This window comes from Leptopilina boulardi, unplaced genomic scaffold, assembly GCF_019393585.1.
Source record: "Leptopilina boulardi isolate dan_hultmark-lab unplaced genomic scaffold, ZJU_Lbou_2.1 LbouV2_10, whole genome shotgun sequence".
Lineage (NCBI taxonomy): Eukaryota > Metazoa > Arthropoda > Insecta > Hymenoptera > Figitidae > Leptopilina > Leptopilina boulardi.
The window spans coordinates 166108-187958 of NW_026137641.1; the positions used below are offsets into that span (position 1 = coordinate 166108).

Consider the following 21851-nt stretch of genomic DNA (forward strand, 5'->3'; position numbering starts at 1 on the left):
ACTAGATAGATTTTTAAACACCAGTAGAAATATTTAGTGATTACTAAGTAAAAAAATAAATTATTGTTTATTTAAACTATAATTAATTTATAAGTTTTCAATTTTAGCGCCTTTATTTAAGTTGGCAATACCCTGCTTTCTGTCAAAACATATGTATTCTCGTTCCTAACCTATAAAAATATGTTTTTCTTTGAATACGATTATAAGCAATTGCTTATCAAATTAAATAATATAATAAGTATTAGCATGTTACTTTAATTAAATAATTATATTTTATAGATTAGTATAGAACTATTTGTTATTTGACACAATTTTTCATATTTCCTTAAAACTCAAAATAAGTCTGGCATGACTCATGTTTCATGATTAATAGTGATTATAATCACTATTAATCATGGTCGCTATAATTGTATCAGAAATAACTCGTGAGAATACACTAGAATACCACATTTTAATCCGTTTGGTTGAAAATTGTAAAATTAAACGGGTGTGACCCCCTTTTTTGAAAATTTCAATTTTTCTGCAAAAAACATTATTTAAATCAATGTTAATCGGGTTTGACATAATTTTTTTGTAATCTTCGGGTAAAAATACAACACTAGAACCAAGATATAGAAAATTTCATTGTAATGCCTGTGCTTGAGAGAGGATAAAGAGGCCATTTCGTCCACCAAATCGTGTATTTTCATTAAAAACTCATTGAAAATGAATTCCAATCTTGTTTCTCGTATTTTTTTCGTAAAGTTCATAAAAAATACGTGTTCATGTCAATTTTGAAGTCAATCTTTTTATTAGATTTTTTACTAGAGCTTAATGAAATTGGACGAAGGGACAGGCAAAAACAATAGAGTTTCTGTTGTACACTTCGTGTACGAAATCCTAACAACGCGACATATTGATAATAACGTTTAAACAAGCATAAAACTGTGATTAGAGTATAAAATTAAGGATCTTGGTCGTGGAAAAAATCAGTCGGTCATGGAATCTCCCGTTCTATAAATACAAAATAATTCTACTAGAAAGTACGAAATTATATTAATTTTAAATTTTATGGCAATCTGAAACATAAGTAAGGTGAAATATTGGAAATTACGTTTAAAAAAGCATAAAACTGTGATTCGAGTATAAAATTAAGGTTGGTCGTGGAAAAATCAGTAGGTCGTGGTGTCTCCCGTTCTATAAGTACAAAATAATTCTACTAGAAAGTAAGAAATTATATTTATTTTATATTTTATGGCAATCTGAAACATAAGTAAGGTGGCATATTGGAAATTACGTTTAAAAAAGCATAAAACTGTGATTAGAGTATAAAATTAAGGTTGGTCGTGGAAAAATCAGTAGGTCGTGACGTCTCCCGTTCTATAAGTACAAAATAATTCTTCTAGAAAGTAAAAAATTATATTTCTTTTATTTTGTATGACATACTGTAACATAAGAGAGGTGGAATATTGGTAATTACGTTTAAAAAAAGCAAAAAACTGATTCGAGTATCAATTTAAGATTGATGGTCGTCGAAAAATCTGTCGGTAGTGGAATCGACTGTTCTATAAATTCTAACTAATTCCACTAGATACAGGGTGGCGAATGAAAAATGTTTTTAAAATTCCCTGTCTTTTCCCTGACCAAAAAAGAAAATTCCCTGACTTATAATCTTAAACATATTTATTAGTCAAAAAAGCAATGTAATTTTTGGATAAAAAATTTTTTTTAATAATTCTTTTTAAGGAATATATTAAACTTTAGTATCATTTTTATTATTTGAAATTAAATTTAATAGTAAAAATAATATTAAACTTTAAACACTTATAAACATTTTTGACAGTAAAATTGAAAAACAAATAAATAACAAGTTAAAGTTTTCTTAAACCTTGAATTTGATTATTCAATACATCGATTTCCTTTAAATTCCCTGATTTCAGACAAAATTCCCTGTCTCTTCCCTGACCATTAGAATACCCTGCCTATTCCCGGTTTTCCAGGTCGCTCGCCACCCTGTAGATAGAAATAAATTATATTTATTTTATTTCTGATGAGAATTTGTAACATAATAAAGGTCAAACATTGCTAAGAAAGTTTGAAAAGGCATTAAGTTGTGATTAGAGAATAAAATTAAGGTTGGTCGTGGAATCTCCCGTTCTATAAATACAAAATAATTCTACTAGAAAGTAAGAAATTATATTTATTTTATATTTTATGGCAATCGGAAACATAAGAAAGGATGTTGGTCGTGGAAAAATCTGTCGATCGTGGAATCTTATGTTCTATAAATTCTAACTAATTCTACAAGATAAAGTAAGTATGTCAATTTCTACGCGGCTTTAGTCACGTTAACTTTTAAATGAAAATACGATATTTCTGTTGAATAAAATTAACTTATAACTTGTTGCATTAATAGTTCATGTCATTTAGATATTTAAAAAAAATTAAAACCCTTTAAAAATACATTATTTAAACAAATTTAAACAATTAAAAGGTAAATCTAAATTTTGTAATACTTCGTTTTTTATCAGTTTCTAGAATTCTAGACCTGAGTAGGTTCTATAAAAAAGATTTTTTCAACGAATTCGTACTTAAACTTGATTTTCATATCCATACTAAGATACTTATGGGCCAAATTTTCTCCATAAAATTTGACCTATTTGCACAAGGTGTTAAACGAACTATTTCTTCTAGGAAAGCGTGCTTAAATTTAAATTTTATTTTCATAAATGAATTCAAGCTTTTATATAATTAGAAATTGATTTAAATATTGTAAATATATTTTTGTCATACTTGTTCTGAAAGTAAGAAAAAGGTCACATTAATAGTATGAAATAACTGTCAGATTTATTTTTGTCTTTGTTTATATGAATAGCTATAATTTTCAAGCGTTAGGGATATTCAAAGTCAAAATGGATTATCAAACAAAATCTATTATTTAAAATTCTTTCAGGTTGCCATTTTTAAGGTGTCATTTTGAATTTTTGAAAATTTTTTTTATAAAAGATTCGAAATAAAATTTTCTAAAGGTCTGAATAAATAATTTCATAATAAAAATTGAAGATCAGATTCAGATTCTGTTTTCAGATTCAGCGGCCTTAAAAAATTTGTGAATTAATTTGGGACAGAGGAAGATAAAACTGGTACATTAAAGTTTATGTTTTAAAGAATATATTTATACGTATTAAAATTTTAATACGTAAACACTTTATAATTAAATTGCAATACTGCAATAATACTGTTATAAACTTCTTTCAAAATTATAAAAGGCACGGAAGACCTAACAGAAGCATAAAATTGTTTTTGTTTATAGAATACAAAACGATTTAAATAAAATAAGTAATTATGAAAACCATTTGATGGTTAATAGTAACAAAAATAAAAACTTTCTCAATAACTTTCTTACAACATTTTCTTCTTATTCATGTAACTATAAATCCAAGTCTTAATTGAAGCTGGATTTTTCTTTTCCAGGCATTTTGTTCGTCCTTGTAGTTTCGATATATCTCCTAAGGATGGCAGTTTTCCAGCTGTGATATTGCAGTCGAATTCATTTAAAACTGCCTTTATTTCTTCATCGGTCCACCGATTTCTCACAATTTTCTGCTTCTTACTTGAATCTACAATTTGACGTTGATAAAATTGAATCGTATTTAAGTATATAAGAGAGTTCAGATTATTTTTCTATGGTTAACTTTTCGTGAATATTAATTGTGTTACAAGCATCATAATTACCATGAATTTTCATATTTGATTTTTTTAAACAACTTTAAAATTTTATTTGCCATGTTAATTATAGGATCATTTAGGGTAAATGTAAACAAGGGGTAAATGTAAACTGTAGCTATTGGAGGTTAATTTACAGATATTTAAAATTAAGTACGACATCAATATTTTAACCTCATGTCACCTGCTCTTGCAGGTTTTGAGTATTGGTAGTATTTTATTTTGACAATTGACAAACCCTTATGAGTTTGTTTGTCTTATGAGTTTTTATCAAAAATGCTCAAAACGCTTAATTTTTGTTATAATTAATTAAATTGTGATTATTCAATTATTATTATTTATTTTCAACCGATTTTTTTCAAGTTTTTCTATCCCGTAATGCAGTAGTAAACTTAAAATAACTTTTTTCTGAAACATTTCGGAGAAATACAGCTGTTTACATTTAACCCGAGATTTTGCATTTTTTGCAAAATTTCCGGCTAAATGTAAACAGCAGTTGTTAGCGATTCAAGGTTACCTGTATTTTCTAATACCCCATAAAATTGTTCTATAGAGCTCAAGTAATAAGTTAATGCCAACGAAAACCGTAAGTATTGCTTTTTAAAATAAAAAACTTACGTTATTGTCGAAACTAAGCAATTCCGTTTACATTTACCCCGATTGACACTTTAAAAATTAATTTTGCTGTTTTAAAAGTAAAACAGTTGGAAATTTGGTTTTAACTTTGCTAGAAAGTTGAAATGTCACTAGGTGAACTGCAAAGAATTACCCTATTGAGAAGCAAAAAACAATTATCCTAATAAATAGCACTGATGATTTCCATAACGTTGCATTATCATTTCCTTCAACGAAAGCGGGCGGCGTTAAATTATTTCTAGTTTGCTTCCAGTGTGAGCTTGAAACCATTTCAATGTCCGATGGTGGAAATGCTCGTTTCCTATGTAAATTTACTATCGTGCGTAGTAGTTTTCCTTAATATTAAGGGCTGCACAGTTAATTTTTTTGGACTGACACGTAAGGTCTAACGATGTTTTGGTAATAATACAATATAATTTATTGTTAAGAATATTTTTTGTTTTAACAAATTATTTTTTAGTAAGAAATCCTAAATTTACATGGGAAACGATTACATATATCCACCAAATGACATTGTGATGTTTTCAGGCTCACAATGAAAGCAAACTGGAAATGATTTCACGTCCCCCGCTTTCGTTGCAGAAATTAGGGGAATGATACAAGCATTCAGCATCTCCTATAAACGTTTTCATGACTTTTATTACATAAAAACCATATTCACAACTACGTAAGTGATTCTATAATAACTGTTTTTTTAGTTTGCTATGATAACGATTGCAGTGACAGCAGTTGCCCAGGTAACTGTTTCAATAAAGTAAATTTATGAACATAGTTTTGATTGGATATAAAGAAACATATTTTTATAGTAAAGGAAAGATTTTTTCAATTTAAAAATAGTTGCTCTAATATAGCTCATGTTTTTTTGTATATATATATACACACCTCTGTTAGAATGAGCTTCTCGAGAACCTTTAAATTTCTTACTTTCGTGCTTGATCACTTTATCATGAGCGGATTTACTGACAGATTGACTTGCGGCTTCACTGTCGGCTTCACTGTAGGATTCACTGTCGGATTCACTGGCGGATTCACTGGCTTTCCTCTTTCTATTTCCAACTAGTTATAAAAAAATTAATATTTATTTAATATTATATTAATTAAATTACTGAATTAAATTTTCGTTCTGACATTGACACTGCAATTTACAAGAGAAAAAATAGATCGAGAGAAAAAATTATATTGCGATTTACGCTCAAGCGGATAGTAAATACTGCACTTACACACCTATGCGTGACTTGCAAACAATCCATACCAATATAGCATGGAGTTTTGTTATGATAGCATCAGGCTCGGGGGTTTTTCGCATCAACTGTAGTAATTTTGCTTACTAAAATCATCGAAAATGCAGAAAACATCGGGAATTTTTGTCGCAGAGTGAGGAAACTTCTCAAGAAGCGGCCACAGCTCGGCTGCCTGCCTGCCTGCGGACAGACGAGTTAAGGAAGCGGCATAAGTGAGCGAGAAGAAAAATTTAAATTTGAATTTTCTTTCTAGCTTACTCTCACGTCGTGCCCCTTTCTCCGTCTGCCCGCAGGCAGACAGGCAGCCCAGTGGTGACCATGCCTTAACTGTGCGACTGACCACGTATAGTCGATTTCGTTTGATAATAATTTTTAATTTTTATAATAAACAATAATTAAGAATAATTTTACATTTAATTGACAGTTTATAAACTCTAATAAACACTTATAAAAAGAATAATCATTTTATAACAAAATTTGAAAAATTTATGAGGGTGAGAAATTTCCTCAACTGCGACCAACCTCGTTACAAAAAAAAAGATGTGACCTACGGAGGGTTAAGTCCTCTCACTGTATACTTTCAACAAATATGTGCTTCTATGATAAAAAAATTTTAAACACATTCTACTCAAAAAGTTGAATTTGATCACCAAAATTATTGTCAGATACGGTTTCAGTCTACAACGAAAGTTACGGGGAAACATAGTTATAATCACTAGACTAATCACTGGGAAAGCCACACGGAAAGACTTTGTGTATCAAATTCTGCACAGTGGGTTTAAACAGATTACTATGAAAAGTCAAAATAACCCTAAAATTTCTTTCAGGTTTGTATTCTAGAACAAAGAAGAAAAAATTCAGAGGCAGAATCAACATCATCCATCTGTCCCTTTTTGAGAAATTCAAGTTTTTCTTTAAAATCGCGTAATTTCTCACTTTAGAATGTTTTCACCTTTATGAAAAAGAATTACTGGATGAATCACTGGACGAATTACTGGATCCAGTAATTGTGATTATTAGACGAATTGCTGGAGTTTAAGTAGTTGTAATTACTGGATTAATCACTGGGAAATCCAGTGAATATTTCGCTATTTTTTTTAAATTACAATGAAACCGCAATTTTGAGTTCAGCAAGTAAATTCTTTAACAATCTACATACAGCGAAATAATCACTGGATTTACTGAATCTGAATTACTGGATCCAGTAATTGTGATTATTAGACGAATTGCTGGAGTTTAAGTAGTTGTAATTACTGGATTAATCACTGGGAAATCCAGTGAATATTTCGCTATTTTTTTTAAATTACAATGAAACCGCAATTTTGAGTTCAGCAAGTAAATTCTTTAACAATCTACATACAGCGAAATAATCACTGGATTTCCAGTGATTAATCCAGTAATTACATCCAGTGATTCATCCAGTAATTCTTTTTCATAAGGGCATGCAAATAAGGCAGGTCTACATAATCTAATGTATTTTGAGGTGCTGAAAACGATTCCGCTGGTCCCAAAATTGTCTATCACGTTGGGATTTTGAAAAAAGTGGGCGTATAATTTCCAAAAACGTAAATTTGGGTTGTGCAATATCCATTTCTCTTCCTGACGAGTTGCAGACTTCAAAAAATCTTAAAATTGAAGCTTGAATCATACAATACACGACCAATATGCGCAAGACAAAAATATATACATTTTTTGAATAAAATATGGTTATAAGAAAAAAATATTATTCTTCAGGTGCTTTCATAAATTTTCCATTTTTAATCTAAGATGTTACCTAAAATGAATTTAAATTGAAACTTAAATTTAGTGGCCTCTAGAGAAAGTAAAAAAAGCTCCTTGACTTTTCGTTGACTTTTTACTGACCTTCTTCTGACATTCCCGGCTAGATAATGAGCGTGTTTTTACATCCTGAACAATGTCAAACTCATAGTTTTCTTATACAAAATAAGAATGCCCAGCTGAAAAATTCCGTCTGGATTTTCACATGGATCTTCCATGTAGAAATTCATGTAAAGATTTGAAACTATTCAGATGGAATCTGCCTGGATTTCCTCATCAATTTTTTTAAATATTTAGCATACACAAAATATGAAGAAAAACCTCTTTAAAAATGTGAAAAACAGTAAGTGAGACCCCTTCGGGGTCTCGGAATTCGAATTTGGTGTTCGTTTTTGAAAACATTTCAAAATAAAGAAAATGAAGGAATTTCCATGTGGATTTACATCTGGAATTGTTTCAAATCTCCACATGGATTGCCGTGTGAAAGAACCAGCTCGATTTTTTCAGCTGGGATATGCTCCTAATGACAAGTGCAAATATTAACTTAATTCATTTGCATTGTTTGTTTGTTTCATCTCTAAGCACAATTTGAGTTATATTGCAACTTATTTGTTAATATTTGACCTGTTTTAACTATAGATATCGTCAGACAGAAAATCAGGATAAATTAATTTCTAGTTGAATAGTATATTTATGCATAAAACAAAAGATACCACGACCGTCTGGTTTTTCGAAAACGGAACATGATTGACATCTCTAATCACAATTTAAGTCTTATTTCAAATTATCTATTAATATTTGACTGTTTAGACTATCTATATAGTCAGACGGAAAATCAAGATAAATCATTTTCTAGTTGAATAGTTTATGTATGAATAAAACGATAGATACCACGACCGGATGGTTTTTCCACGACCGAACATGATTGGAACCTCTACGCACAATTGGAGTCTTATTTCAACTTCTTTATGAATATTTTTCCTGTTCTTGCTATGCATATAGTCAGACAGAAAATTTGGGATTGATGTTTTTAATAGTTTATTTCTAAGTTTGGCATTATTTTAATTATTTTACAATTAGATAATACAGTATAAGACTTAAAATGTTGGTCACTAGTGAAAGAAAACATAAAAATTAGGTCAAATTCAGGAAATTTGTCAATCGGCCAGAAAAGTATATATACAAGGCTTAAAATTATTCTCTTGTTAATGCATGGCGAGGAAGCCTTGCATCAAAAAATTTAGATGAAAACTTAAATCTAGTAACAAAAAATGCAAATGAATGAAATTGATATTTCCACTTGTCATTAGGAGCGATTTTAAAGAAAAAATCAAATTTCTCAAAAAGGGTCTGATGGATGATTTTGATTCTGCCTTGGAATATCTTCTTCTTTGTCGCAGAATACACTCCCGAAAGAAAATCGTGGTTATTTCAACTTTTCATAATAATCTGTTTAAACCCACCGTGTCGTGCTTGACTCATGCTGAAAACATCCGGCCTATTCAGGTGACGTCACGTTTGTACATCTCTGGAAGCTAAATTCTAAATTTAGGCGCACCTGCGCGCGCCGCTCAAAATACTGCAGTTTAAGCTTGCTCTACTGGTCATATAACGGGCTTAATCGTGCGTGTGTGATGAAATTTGTTTTTTTGGATTATACTTATTCTACACATTTCAAAATACTTTTTTTATCCCACAGGCACAAAATTGGCGCTTTTAGGTTAAGAGACGCACGGATCAAAAGCCACTCATTTCTTCTCCCGTCTAAAAATTGCGACCATGTTTTCTAAGGGTAAAAAGAACAGCTGACCCATGTGTTTTTTTTAACCTTGGGAAAACACGGTCACCATTTTTAACCGGGAGAACAAATGAGTGGCTTTTTCATCCGAGCGTCACATAACCTAAAAGCGCCACGTTTCTGCCTTTGGAATATGAAGTATCGTAAGGAACACGGAAGTAAAGGCAGACCAATTAATTTACGTTGTATTTTGGGGAACTTGTTACGGCCTCGGGATGCCATCGGCACCCTCGACCTTCACTCTTACCCCAAAATTCAACGTAAATTTATGGCTGCCTTTACACCCATGTTGCTTAATATACTATTAGTCGTTTTACGATATAAAATATTTTTAAATTTACTGAACAATTCAGTTAAACTATGAAAAATGTTTAAGGTATTAGTAAAAAAAGACTGCTGATTGGGGGCCATTCATTAATTAAGTAAACTTCTAGGGGGAAGTTACAAAATATCTACATGGCTTTATGATGCAGAGAGGGTGGTTAGAGCTTTTCTTACGCAATATTTTACTAAAAATTAAAATTTGTTTTTTCTAAGAAAGATAAATTTTTAACGCTTTTTTGTAAACGAACTCTTTTTGTTCAATTTTACGTAATAAGGGGACGGGGGATCCGACAAATCTTACGTGTCCTCACATGGGAGATCCTTACATGTTATTGATGGCTAGCTGTCAACTTTAACGAGATAAGACATAATTTCAATGAAGTAAATTAGTATTCCTACATACTTTTGACCGGGTGAGAAGAAAAATATTTTAAAAGTAAGACTAAGATCTTCCTAGTTTTAATATAGTTTTCCTAATAAGACGGATTATTTTATAGTCTAATACTCACCTTTTTTAGATTGAACTTCTCGAGATGTTTTAGACTTCTTTTGTTTGTGCGGATCATTAGCGGATTTAGTAGCAGATTTGCAGGCGGATTCACTGGCAGAATTACTGTTCTTGATATTCACATTTTTACCTGATAAGTAATAAATTTACGGTAAAAATTTTAATAGTTTTCCTTTTTCTTTTTAGGGTTCCATACACACATGAGCAAGGGGATATTTAATAGATTACATAAAAATTAATTGTTACAAAACTGTTTTGATTTTTGCATGTGAAAGAGCAACTTAAAACCTATTGATTGACATCAAACACCTAAAATTTATAAAAGTAGTCATAAGGTCTCTTTTCTCATGGAGCATCTCATCTACCAAACAAATAAAAAATAAAGAACTTTTGAAAATGTTCATTGTTTTTAAAAGTAATATGTACGGAAAGATGAAAAAACCAAATGTTACATGAGATCCATACAACTGGCAAGGGCAAAAAATTGATGAAATTAAGAATGAAATAATTTGCTACTTGTAATTCATAAAATACGTTAAACTCACAAGGTAAAAAAATCTAGGCACTAGGGGGTGGGGTATATGATTATGATGCCAGAACCAAACAAATAGGGTTCATAATGTGTATGGAACCCTTAAAAGTTTTAAAATATGTCACAATCTTTGAACGGTATGAAAACGTGATTGCAAAAAAATAAAAAATTTGCCTCGACTTCTTCAAAAACCAATCATCGTTGATATTATGTATAATAATGTGTGTTAAAAAGAATTAAAATACTGATAGTCGCAGAATAAGGAAAAATAAAAATTTAGATAAACATTTTTTACGGACATGTACATAGTTTATATAAAAGAAATATTTAGATTTAAATGTATATAATTAAAAAATAAATGATTTTTAAAAAAGCTAGGAATTACTAAGTATGCAAAATTTATACACAAATTACACTGAATTTGTGACTTAAACAAGTTTTAATTGAAAAAATAAATAGGTAAAAACAATTTTTTTTATGATTTACGGTTTAGGAAAAAAATCAAGACATATTCACGGGTAGTTCAAATCCTGCCCTAATTCTGCGGCAATGTTGCATTTAGGGGTTAGTGGAGCTTCAAATTTCTTTTCCTTCAAATACGTTGATCTAGATGCAAAATTGAAGCATTTTAAACAGTTCTTAAAACGGAAAACCAGTCAGGGCGTTAGCTAGGAACATTAATCTCTTTAATTTTGAGCTAAATTTTTTTGCGGAGCTACAATTTTTTTCCCTTTGCAAATATGTTGTTTCAGATGCAGAACTAAAACATTTTTAACGCTTTTTATGACGGACAACCAATCAGAGCGCAACTTAGGAACATTCAGCTCCTTAATTTTGAGTTAGATTTTTTCAAGAGTTATAAATTTTTTCTTCTTTAAATATGTTGCTTCAGATGCAAAAGTGAAGCATTTTAAATAGTTCTTATGACACAACTAATCAGGGCGCTAGCTCAACCAATCGGACAAATTGTTTTTCCTTCGAATATGATGTATCAGATGCAAAAGTAAAGCATTTTAACTAGTTTTTAAAACATTTAACCAAACAAAAGAAATATGGCAGTAATTAAGGATATTAATGTTCCTAGCTAGCGCCCTAATTGGTTGTCCGTCATAAAAAGTGTTTGAAATGATCGACTATCACATCTGAAACAATCAATTAAAAGAAGAAAAAAATCCTACCTCTGGAAAAAATCTAAGTTTAAATTAAGCAGATTAATGTTCCTACCTAGCGCCCTGATTAAATGTCCGACTTAATATCTCTTTAAAAAGTTACACTTTTGCATCTGAAAAAACATTTTTGAAGGTGAAAGAATTTAAAGCTCCTGAAAAAAATTTAATTCTAATTTAAGAAGATTAATGTTACTAGCTAGGGCACTGATTGGTTCTCTATCTTAAAAAATGTTTAAAATACTTCACATCTGAATCTGACAACATATTTGAGAAAGATAAAATTTGTAGCTCTTGAAATAATCTAGTTTTAAATTAAGCAGATTAATATTCCAAACAAGGGCAGTGATTGAATTTTTATCTTAAAAACTGTTTAAAATGCTCTCCTTTTGCATCTGACACAACATATTTTAAGCAGAAAAAGATTCTAACTCTGGAAAAAAGTAGGGCTAATTTAAGGGGATTAATGTTCCTATAGCTAGCGCTTTGTTTGGTTATACATCTTAAAAACTGTTTAAAATGCTCCACTTTCGCATCAGAATCACCAAATCTAAAGGAGAAAAAAATTCCACCTCTGGAAAAAATCAAGGTCTAAATTAAGCACCCTAATTAATTGTCCGTCTTAAAAACAGTTAACAGCGCTTCAGTGATATAACACATTTAATAAAGAAATAAATTGTAGCTCCGGAAAAAAATGGAGGTCTAATTTAAGGAGATTAATGATTTAAGCTACGATCCTGATTGGTTGTCCGTCTTAAAACCTGTTTAAAATACTTAGTTTTTGGATCTGAAACAACATATTCGCGGGAGAGAAAAACTTGTAGCTCCGAAAACACTCTAGGTTTTAATTAACTAGCTAGGGTCCTGATCTGTTCTCAATCTTAAAAATTTGTTAAATACTTCATTTTTGAATCTGACACAACATATTTGAAAAAGATATAATTTGTGGCTCCTGAAATAATCTAGTTCTCAATTAAGGAGATTATATTCCTAATCTAGTTATATATAATGGATGTTATTGTTCGTAGCTAACGCCCTGATTTGTTATCAGTCTTAAAATCTCTTGAAAATGCTTCAAGTTTGCATCTGAAACAACATATTTGACGGTGAAAAAAATAGGAAAAAAATTTAGGTCTAATTTTAGGAGATTATTGTTTCCAGCTAGCGCCCTGATTGTTTGTCAGTCCTAAAATCTATTTAAAACGCTCAACTTTTGCATTTGAAACAACATATTTGCAGGAGAAAAAAATTGTAACTCCGGAAAAAAATCTAGATATAATTTAAGAAGATTAAGGTTCCTAGCCAGCGCCTTGATTGGTTGTCCGTCTTAAGAACTTTAAAATGTTCTAATTTTGCTTTTGGAACCACATATTGGTAGGAGAAAAAATTTGATGCCCCGCTAACCCCTAAACGTTACATTGCCGCAGAATAAACGCAGGATTTGAAGTGCCCCATATTCACAGATCTTTTAATTTATACTTGAATTGACAACGTCTAATATAACATACGTACCTGAGGAAGGATTTTGTGCGTTCTCTAACACAACGGCCATTCCTACTATATCTTTGGTCACATCATCAACCTCATAATAATCATGATGGATTTTTAAATCATGACCCATGTATTTGGCCACGTGAGAGATTTGTTTTTCGGTGCATTTAGTTGCGCAAGTTGTTGCAAATTGTTTTCGAAGTAACGTGCCTCTTAAAGTTTCAGGATTTTTAGCACCACATGCATATGAAAATTTCCTTATTAGTTCGCAAGCTTCCAACGATTTGAATCTCGCTCCTTTTTTGCTGGGCACAGCGAAAAAATAAGGATTTTTTCTGTTAACTCCTGCATTTTTCCTGTTCTGTTTGAGAATTTCCATGCTTTGCAATGATTCTTTGCAGGCGAGTACGGGCACTGGTCGATTCAATTTCCCTCGGATGAGGAAGCGATTATACTCTTTTGCGGATTTTTTTCCTTTTTCCTGTAATCTTTTGTATGCGTCATCATTTTCATCAATTTCTTGGCGATTATCGTAATCTTCTACAGCCAGGTATTGCATTTCTCCTCGCCTTTTTCTATTGAAGACGAGAAGATAGATCAAAATTACTTCACTCAAATGTCTCCAAGCATCAAGAGAAAAGTTTTGTTGAATAGATTTATACGTGCAGTTGCGTTCGTTTATTAAATAATCCATCAGGGTATTGATGTCTTCAACATTCGGTAGGATGATTTTCTTCTTCCTCTTCATATCGATTTGAGTTTCTGCCACATTCTTGTTCACATAAACACCGAATCTCGTTACAAAAACCACCATAAAATCTTCTACTTGGCCTTTCTTCTCTTTGTCAGTCAGGATAATATATTCACACTTCAATATTTCACTACATTTTCGTATCGCTGTTCCTAGGGCAGATGCTGTACTTGGAGATGCATACTTTTGGGTCTCCTCATCGAAGCGAGCAACTGTATTTACTCCTTTCAAAACGTCATTAAAATGCTTCGGATGGAACGCGTCAGCCAACTCACTGATTTTGTGATCACTTTGGTGTTTTTTTGTTATTTCTCTCAAAGCTAGAACTAACCTTCCAAGTAGCCTTAAAAATCCACGAATCATGGCTTCCTGATGAGGTAACTTGTGTTTCACCGAAAGAAGATTCCCATAGAGTATGATCAGCCTATCGTACTTGACGACTTCAGTAATTTCGTCATTTTGTCGCAGAACAGGTAAGATAACGTGTCTCATTTTGTGACTCGCGTCTTGATGCACTCGACCGAGTTTTTGGGCTGCATTTTGTAATACAGATCTCGTTCCGCCTGAATTCGATTTTGTGCAATTTGCATAATGGTGTCGTAGATTGTTTATCGCATAAAACCCGGTGCATCTTGGACAGTTCACAAGTTGAGCAGCTGTTTTCTCCTTTCCAACTTGGCATCTGCGAACTGCTATAACATGACCCTTATTTAATGTGGGGCTCGTGTTGTGCATAAAGTCACCTTTTTTTCTTATTATAGCAATGGCTTCGCGTCTTTTCTCAGAACGTACATCAAATCGGGTGAAGTTTTTAACTAAAGATTCGTTTGGATGTTTTCTTTCCAAATGGCGAGCAATTTGTAGTTGCATGGTGTTACAATATAGACAAAAGTGTTGTTTTGCTTTTCCAGTTGGACCTAGTGATACAGGAACATTCAATTCAGATGCTGGTACAGATGATTTTCCTGGATAAGCGTATAACGAAGAAAAACTATTGGCATTTAAAACAGATTTTTCACTTGTACTTTCCTTGGTTGAGTTCAATGTGTTTTCATCATTTTCGTATTCGCTTGATTCATCCTCGGATTCTTCACATTCATCGCGCGCGGGTAAGTAATCTGCATCGTAGATATCATCGTCGTCGTCGTCATCATCATCATCATCTGAAAATCCAGCTATGTCATCTAAATCTGCCTGATCATTAGGATTTTCCAAGGAGGACACTTGATTTTCTCTCGTTGACGCACTTTTACCGATGATTGTGGAAGCTGAGGAACTAGTTTCTTTTGAGTTCAATACAATTGCAGCTATGTCTTCTAAATCTGCCTGATCATGAGGATTTTCCAAAGAAGACACTTGATTTTCTCCCGTTGACGCACTTTTACCGATTATTGTAGAAGCTGAGGAACTACTTTTTTTGGAGTTCAATACAAGCATTTCGGTAATTTTAGGTTTCTTAAATTGACATGAATCTGAATTAGGTGGTCTTAATGTATCATACCCATTTGTTTCATCTATATTAACGAATTTTATTGCACTGCCTACAGCAACGTCTGCAAGCGAAGGAACTTTAACGGGAATACAATTGAAATTACTCAATTGGTTGAACTCGGTATTATTTTTCGGTACTTGAGAGTCATCATCAATGGATTCTACAAGATTCTGATCGCCATAAACAAATTCACAGTTGCTCAGGTCTAACATTTCGTCAAGATGGATAACTTCTTTATTATTCAAAAAAATTTCAATTTTCGTTTCAGGTACTACGTGGGATTGACCATCAGAGAAAGAATTCTGTTTAAAACAATGAGTCGAAGAATCTGTGATAACAAGCTCGGATTGTTGTGGCAGATGAATGTTAATTTCGTCTGGTTTATTATTACATTGATTGTCGTTATCATCAAGGATTAAATCAGCAATTTTGTTTTCAGGTGCAATGTCTGTGATAACAAGCTCGGATTGTTGTGGCAGATGAATGTTAATTTCGTCTGGTTCATTATTACATTGATTGTCGGTATTATGAAGGAATAAATCAGCAATTTTGTTTTCAGGTGCATTTTCTGTGATAACAAGCTTGGATTGTTGTGACAGATGAATGCTAATTTCGTCTGGTTCATTATTACATTGATTGTTGTTATCATCAAGGATTAAATCAGCAATTTTGTTTTCAGGTGCAATGTTGGATTGACGATCAGGCGAAATATTCTGCTTAGGAGAATAAGCTGATAAATCTCCGTTGTCAAGATCGGTTGGTTTTGGCATGCGAGTCTGAATTACAACAGATTTATCATTACATTGATTGTCGTTCTCAATGCGGATTAAAACAGCAATTTCTTCTTTAGGTATTATGTCGGATTGATCTTCAACCGAAGAGTTATGCTCGACGGAAGTACAAAATTTAATTCCATTTTCTTCTTTTCCATGGACAATAAAAGTTTCCGAGTGAATTGAATTACGAGGTTGAGTTGGACCAGCTTCTTCAATTTCTAAGTAGATAAAAATAATAAATGGTTAGTTCATGTTTTTTCATTTGGAATTACTTGCGTTAAGTTTAAAATTAATTTTACTTATGCAACCAGTGGATTTAAAATTGGTTCAATTAAATCCAGTAGTACAAAGCAGATGAAATCGCAATTATTTCTAAATTCGAAATGTAAAATGATATAGTCCTTAACACTCCAAAATTAATTATTTTTATAATATTATATAAGTAAAACATTATGTCTTTAAAGAGTAGTAGAATATAAGAGAATAAAGAATTTTCTATTTTATTAAAGAAACGTGTATGTCACCTTAAGATAATTAAAAAGAGATCAACTTTCGGTCCACCTCTTTTCTGGCAAATTTATTTTCTGTAAAATTGACTTTCTGGCTAATTAATATTCGAACAAATTAACATTCTGGTAAAATAGATTTATGTCACATTGTTCTTCTGCGACATTAAGTTTCTACTAAATTACCATTCTGACAAATTTAAATTCCATCAAATTTTCTTTCTCGCAAACTAAAATTCGATCTAATTGAATTTTTGACAAATTAGAATTCCATCAAATTAAATTTCCGTAATATTAAAATTCTAACAACTTAATATTCTGCCGATTAAAATTCTTTCAAATTAAACTTCTAACAAATTTATTTTAGAGCTTATTCATGCGTCCCGGAAAAAACATTTGCGTGCTAATTTGAGTTCACCGTGTGAAGTGTGATATAAAAAATTTAAGTTATATTTACCTTCATTATGTTCCAATTCATTGTTTCCATCAAAAGTAGTTGAATTTAAAAAACTACTACCACATAAATCGAGTAATTCAGACGCACCACTGGGAGCAGGACTCGAATTTTGTAGCACATCCTCCAACACGACTCTTACTTCTTTTAAATTAATTGAATTATTGAACATAGAATCAGTCAAGTCTTTTTTTGATAGAGACAAGTCCTCCAATTTCTCCAAGACGATTGAGACTTCTTTTAAATCAATTGATTCTAAAAAGTATATTGATTTATTTAAAAAAAATCTAACATGTTTTAGTTTCTAACTAAATTTTTTTTTTGAGATCAATAGACTACAAGGTTATGAATGGTTCATTTTACCAAAGGGCATTAAAATTCGTCGAAAATGAAAAAAAGTAATATATATTTCTTATAACGTGAATTCATTTAAAACAAGTAAATACATGTAAATTATTTGCCAATTACTCTCCTAAATATTAAAATTGCTTTTTTTTGTCTTCGTACAGTGCTTTTAATTTGACGAATATCTTCTACAGAGAAGAAAGAAAACGCGAAAATCCTTTTCATCTTAAATAGTATTAATTTTATTAAGTCAATTCAAGTGGAATTTGTTTGGGACCTCGTCTCGTTACCGTTTGAATAATTTTTTAAAATTAATAAAACGGTAACGAGACGAGGCCCCAGAAAAAATTCACTTGAATTGAGTTAATAATTTTAATACAAAGTAAGCTCAAAAGATTTTTACGTTTACTTTTTTCTCCAAAGAAGAAATTTGTCAAATTAATGACACTGTACGAGGACAAAAAATAGCAACTTCAATATTTAGGTGAGTAATTTTCAGACAATTCACATTTATTTACTTTAAGATATATCTTAAATTAATATATGTTACGGGCAATGTTCAAGAGACGAGCAAGGTCTGACAATGCCCGGGCACTGTCGAAAATGCCCATAGCCGCTGGGCATTGTCCAAAATATAAGTAACATTCGAATTTTCCGGGCAATGTCGACAATGCCCGGTCTGTTTTGGGCAATGTCGATATAGCCCGGTGTGATTTTGTCAATGTCAAAAATATTCGATCTAGCTTAATACATGATAATGTAAACAAATTTCATATTATTAAATTTTCGATGAACTATCGAAAGTTAATTGTTGCGCTCAAAATAAATGCAAATGTTTAAACAGCAATAAAAAATGTACGTCGAACTGTTACGGCAGTCTCTCATGTAAAAATAAATAAATTAACAATGTCAAGTCCTCTAATTTCCAAATTTTTATGAACTTAAATTTCATTACACCGAAATCATATAATTTTCAAATTATTACTACGTTGCCTAGACTTTGGAAACATTGCCCAAGAATCACTAGGCAATGTTGACAATGCCCGGGCATTGTTGAATTTTAATGCATCATGTTAAAAAAAGTTGGTCATTGTCGACAGTGCCCGGGCATTGTCAGACCTTGCCCGTCTCTTGACCATTGCCCGTAACATATACATTATAAAAAATATAAATTACTTACATTTTTTCATTTTCGATGAATTTTATTGCCCTTTTGTTAAAAGGACTATTCATGACCTTGTAACCTATTGATCTCTAAAAAGACTTTAAAAAGAAACTAAAACATATTTGGCCATATGAAACCTTACATGACAATCAAATTGTATTCTAAAGTCTTATGTATCAATTATAGGTTTTTTAAAAATCATCGCGCAACCAGCTTTTGGTGATTTTCGTTGGAATGAGCCATTTTTAAAATTATAAATTTGTGGACGTCCGCATGAAAAGGGAACACTTTATCACTATTTGACTTATCTATAAAGGCACAATAAGAATTCAATTCAAAATTAAAGCAAAATAAATTTAATATTCAAGGAACACAAAGCTTCAAAAACTGTGGAATTAATCGTACGGTTGCAGAGTATTTTTAATCAAAAAATTAAAGTTAGAGATATTTTTAGGGCTCCGTACACCGTAGGTGTACCGGACGGAACCCTTATGGAAAGACTCGTGCGTCCCTCCCAGAAAAAGGTGTCCCCAATTAACTTTTACAATTTTCGACCTAGTCAGCTGAAATTTGGTACCTATACGTATTTTCATGCGTAGATTACAACGAACATGCTGGTTATTACCGAAAATGGGGGGTAGAAATTGAAACGTTTCCCTATTGGTGTCGGTGGGTGATGGGCGTGAGTTTCGGGATGACGCGGCCAGGGATCCGAGGTGTGATAGATAATAAAGGTCCACTCATCAATTAATCATCACACCTGGAGACCGGCTGCCGATCTGTTCCTGGATTTCGCGCTTTCGCTTGGGACGCATATAGGTAAGTCTGACTTTTGAAACTCTAATATTTTCCTGTTGAGATAGTGAATTTTACGTTGCAAATATATTTGAGGGGAAAATTAACTGATTTAATGTGAATCAGTGAATATAATGTAAATTTGAATTGGATTAACGTGGCGTGATTAGAGAACGGATTTGGGGGAGGATCGCGGTGGCTAATATCACCGACTTGGTGAATTTTGAACCGTGGATGTGCCTTGGCTGATGCTAAGCAAGATCAGAACTGCAGAAATAAAAGGCGTTCAAGAGATCTTTATACGGAACGGGGACTGGGTCGTGAACCACAGCACAGCCACCGCCTCACAAACAGCCGGTATCTACACTGAAAAAATTTAAGTGCATCGGACGCACTGGAGGCCGCGCATCGTTTGTACTACTACCTCAGTGCAAACGGTGTACTGAATCCAGGGCATCTCACGTCCCGAGTGCCGGAACATCTCTTCTCCTGACTGATACCAGGACACCGTTTGTCTGTACGTATCAGTGCAGGAAATGTACTGTGACAGTGCGCCTGGTGTCTCGAAACAGAGCATCTGATGTTCTGAGTGCCAGTGCAGCACATGTCCTGGTGCTCGGGATATCTGGTGTACTGATCAGGACATCTCATGAACCGAAATTTTTTCAGTGTACAGGAGTAGATTAGTCTGTTATTTTTATCTTTGCTCGTAAAGGTGTCAAAATGAGATGATTGATTAAAAATTATATATATTATTTAAACTAACATTATTCTTGGACTAGCGTGAACAATTCTAATTATATTCACGCAATAGATTGATTTCTTAATTTTTGAAAAAACAAGTCCTTCGATATTATAATATTCTTGTTTGTATAATTGTGTGTCATTGAGTGTGTATTTAATTTTTAACGAGAAATCTGTTAAACGAGAATTCTTCCATATGAAAATCTAGCTGCAAACAATTATATACAATTATTTCTATGGGATCGTCATGCGCGTCGGAAAAGAGTGGCGCGAAAATTCAAATAAAGTTAATTATTAAGAGAAATACATTGATTTACTCATTTGGTGTATTTTTAAATTGAATATAAATAAATGTTTTTAATATATTAATTTATTTTTTCACTCAATACTTTATTTTAACTTAGTAAAAAAATATTATTACGATTCCGTATCACGAAAATACCATGAGCTGCGCCATTGTGTTACGTCCCTAACTCTGAAACACTACGTTATTCAAAGTATATTACCTTTTTTTCTTTGAAATTTTTATTATTTACAAATATATACGTCTCGATATAAAGGTTATTACTTATAAATGTTATTTTTAATTTACATAATAAATGTATTTCCCTTGTGAACTTTTAGAAATAGAAAATTGTACCTTTGACTAGCGTCTTAGAACTAACCACCTTAAGTGCAAATATCTTTGGTTCTTTTGGGAAGTTATTCAAATGAGAATTTTTTTAAATCGAGGACACCTTTAAGATGAAAAATTAATAGGTTTCGAATCCCCTCTCTTCTCCATTTCGGAAATAAAGGGGAACCGACAAATTAATCCCTTTTATAAAAATGCGATTCTTAATTAATAAACCGATTCTTTTTACGAAGTCAATAGCTGGACATAAATTTATTTATTTGATAAAAGAGAAGTAAAACTAGATTTTACTAAAAAAATTTAAGTGTCTTTAGTACGAATAATTTTAAAAAATATCGATAATTTATTTTTTAAATTGACAAAAACAAAGTTTTAAGAGCAAATATCTTCGATTATTCTGGGAGAGATCAAGTCAGTGTGAGAGAGAAAAAGATTAATTTGATTCATCGATTAATATATTTTATAAGCTCCTCATTTATTGGTGTATAACCTGAGTCTTATTGATAAGCAACGTGCCGTGACTTATTTTATGCCCAAACATTTTTTTTATATTTAAAAAGGTAGTATATTATCTGTGTGTTTAGCTAAATTTACTAGACGTGTATGTGCTAGAATGTATTTCCGTTCAAAGTGTATTTTTATGTTGCAATAAACCGTCGGAAATAACAGAAATTCACAATTTTTCCAATGGACCGATAAAGTAGGACATTTTCTTCTTTTACTTCAAACAATGAATCAGAATACTTAGACTGGCAAAAAATTATGAAAACTGCATAATTAGACGTGTAAACCTCTATAGATTAATAAAAAAAATATATAAAAAATCACAATTTTGCTTCAAAATTAGTATATTGTGATTATCTCGCACACTAGAACCAACAAAATGGTCACTTTTCATGCGGATGTCCACATATTATCGTAACTGTTGAATACAGCGATTTTCACTTTTAATTATTTTATCATGGGATCAGTTAAAGTAATTAAAAATAATTCCTAAATATGCTTTTAA

General features: G+C 31.8%; 1 protein-coding gene across 1 annotated transcript in view; it reads right to left on the minus strand.

The window, feature by feature from the left end:
* Positions 1 to 3240: 3240 nt before the first annotated feature.
* The window catches only part of LOC127291468 (uncharacterized), a 36148-nt gene continuing 17537 nt past the window's right edge, over positions 3241 to 21851 (minus strand). Inside the window, exons 3-7 of the mRNA XM_051320636.1 lie at positions 17163 to 17414; positions 13202 to 16417; positions 9993 to 10121; positions 5224 to 5397; positions 3241 to 3599 (exon numbers count right to left, since the gene is read on the minus strand). Coding sequence (XP_051176593.1) covers positions 3382 to 3599; positions 5224 to 5397; positions 9993 to 10121; positions 13202 to 16417; positions 17163 to 17414 — 3989 coding nt within the window. The 3' untranslated portion in view covers positions 3241 to 3381. The remainder of the gene's footprint in view (positions 3600 to 5223; positions 5398 to 9992; positions 10122 to 13201; positions 16418 to 17162; positions 17415 to 21851) is intronic.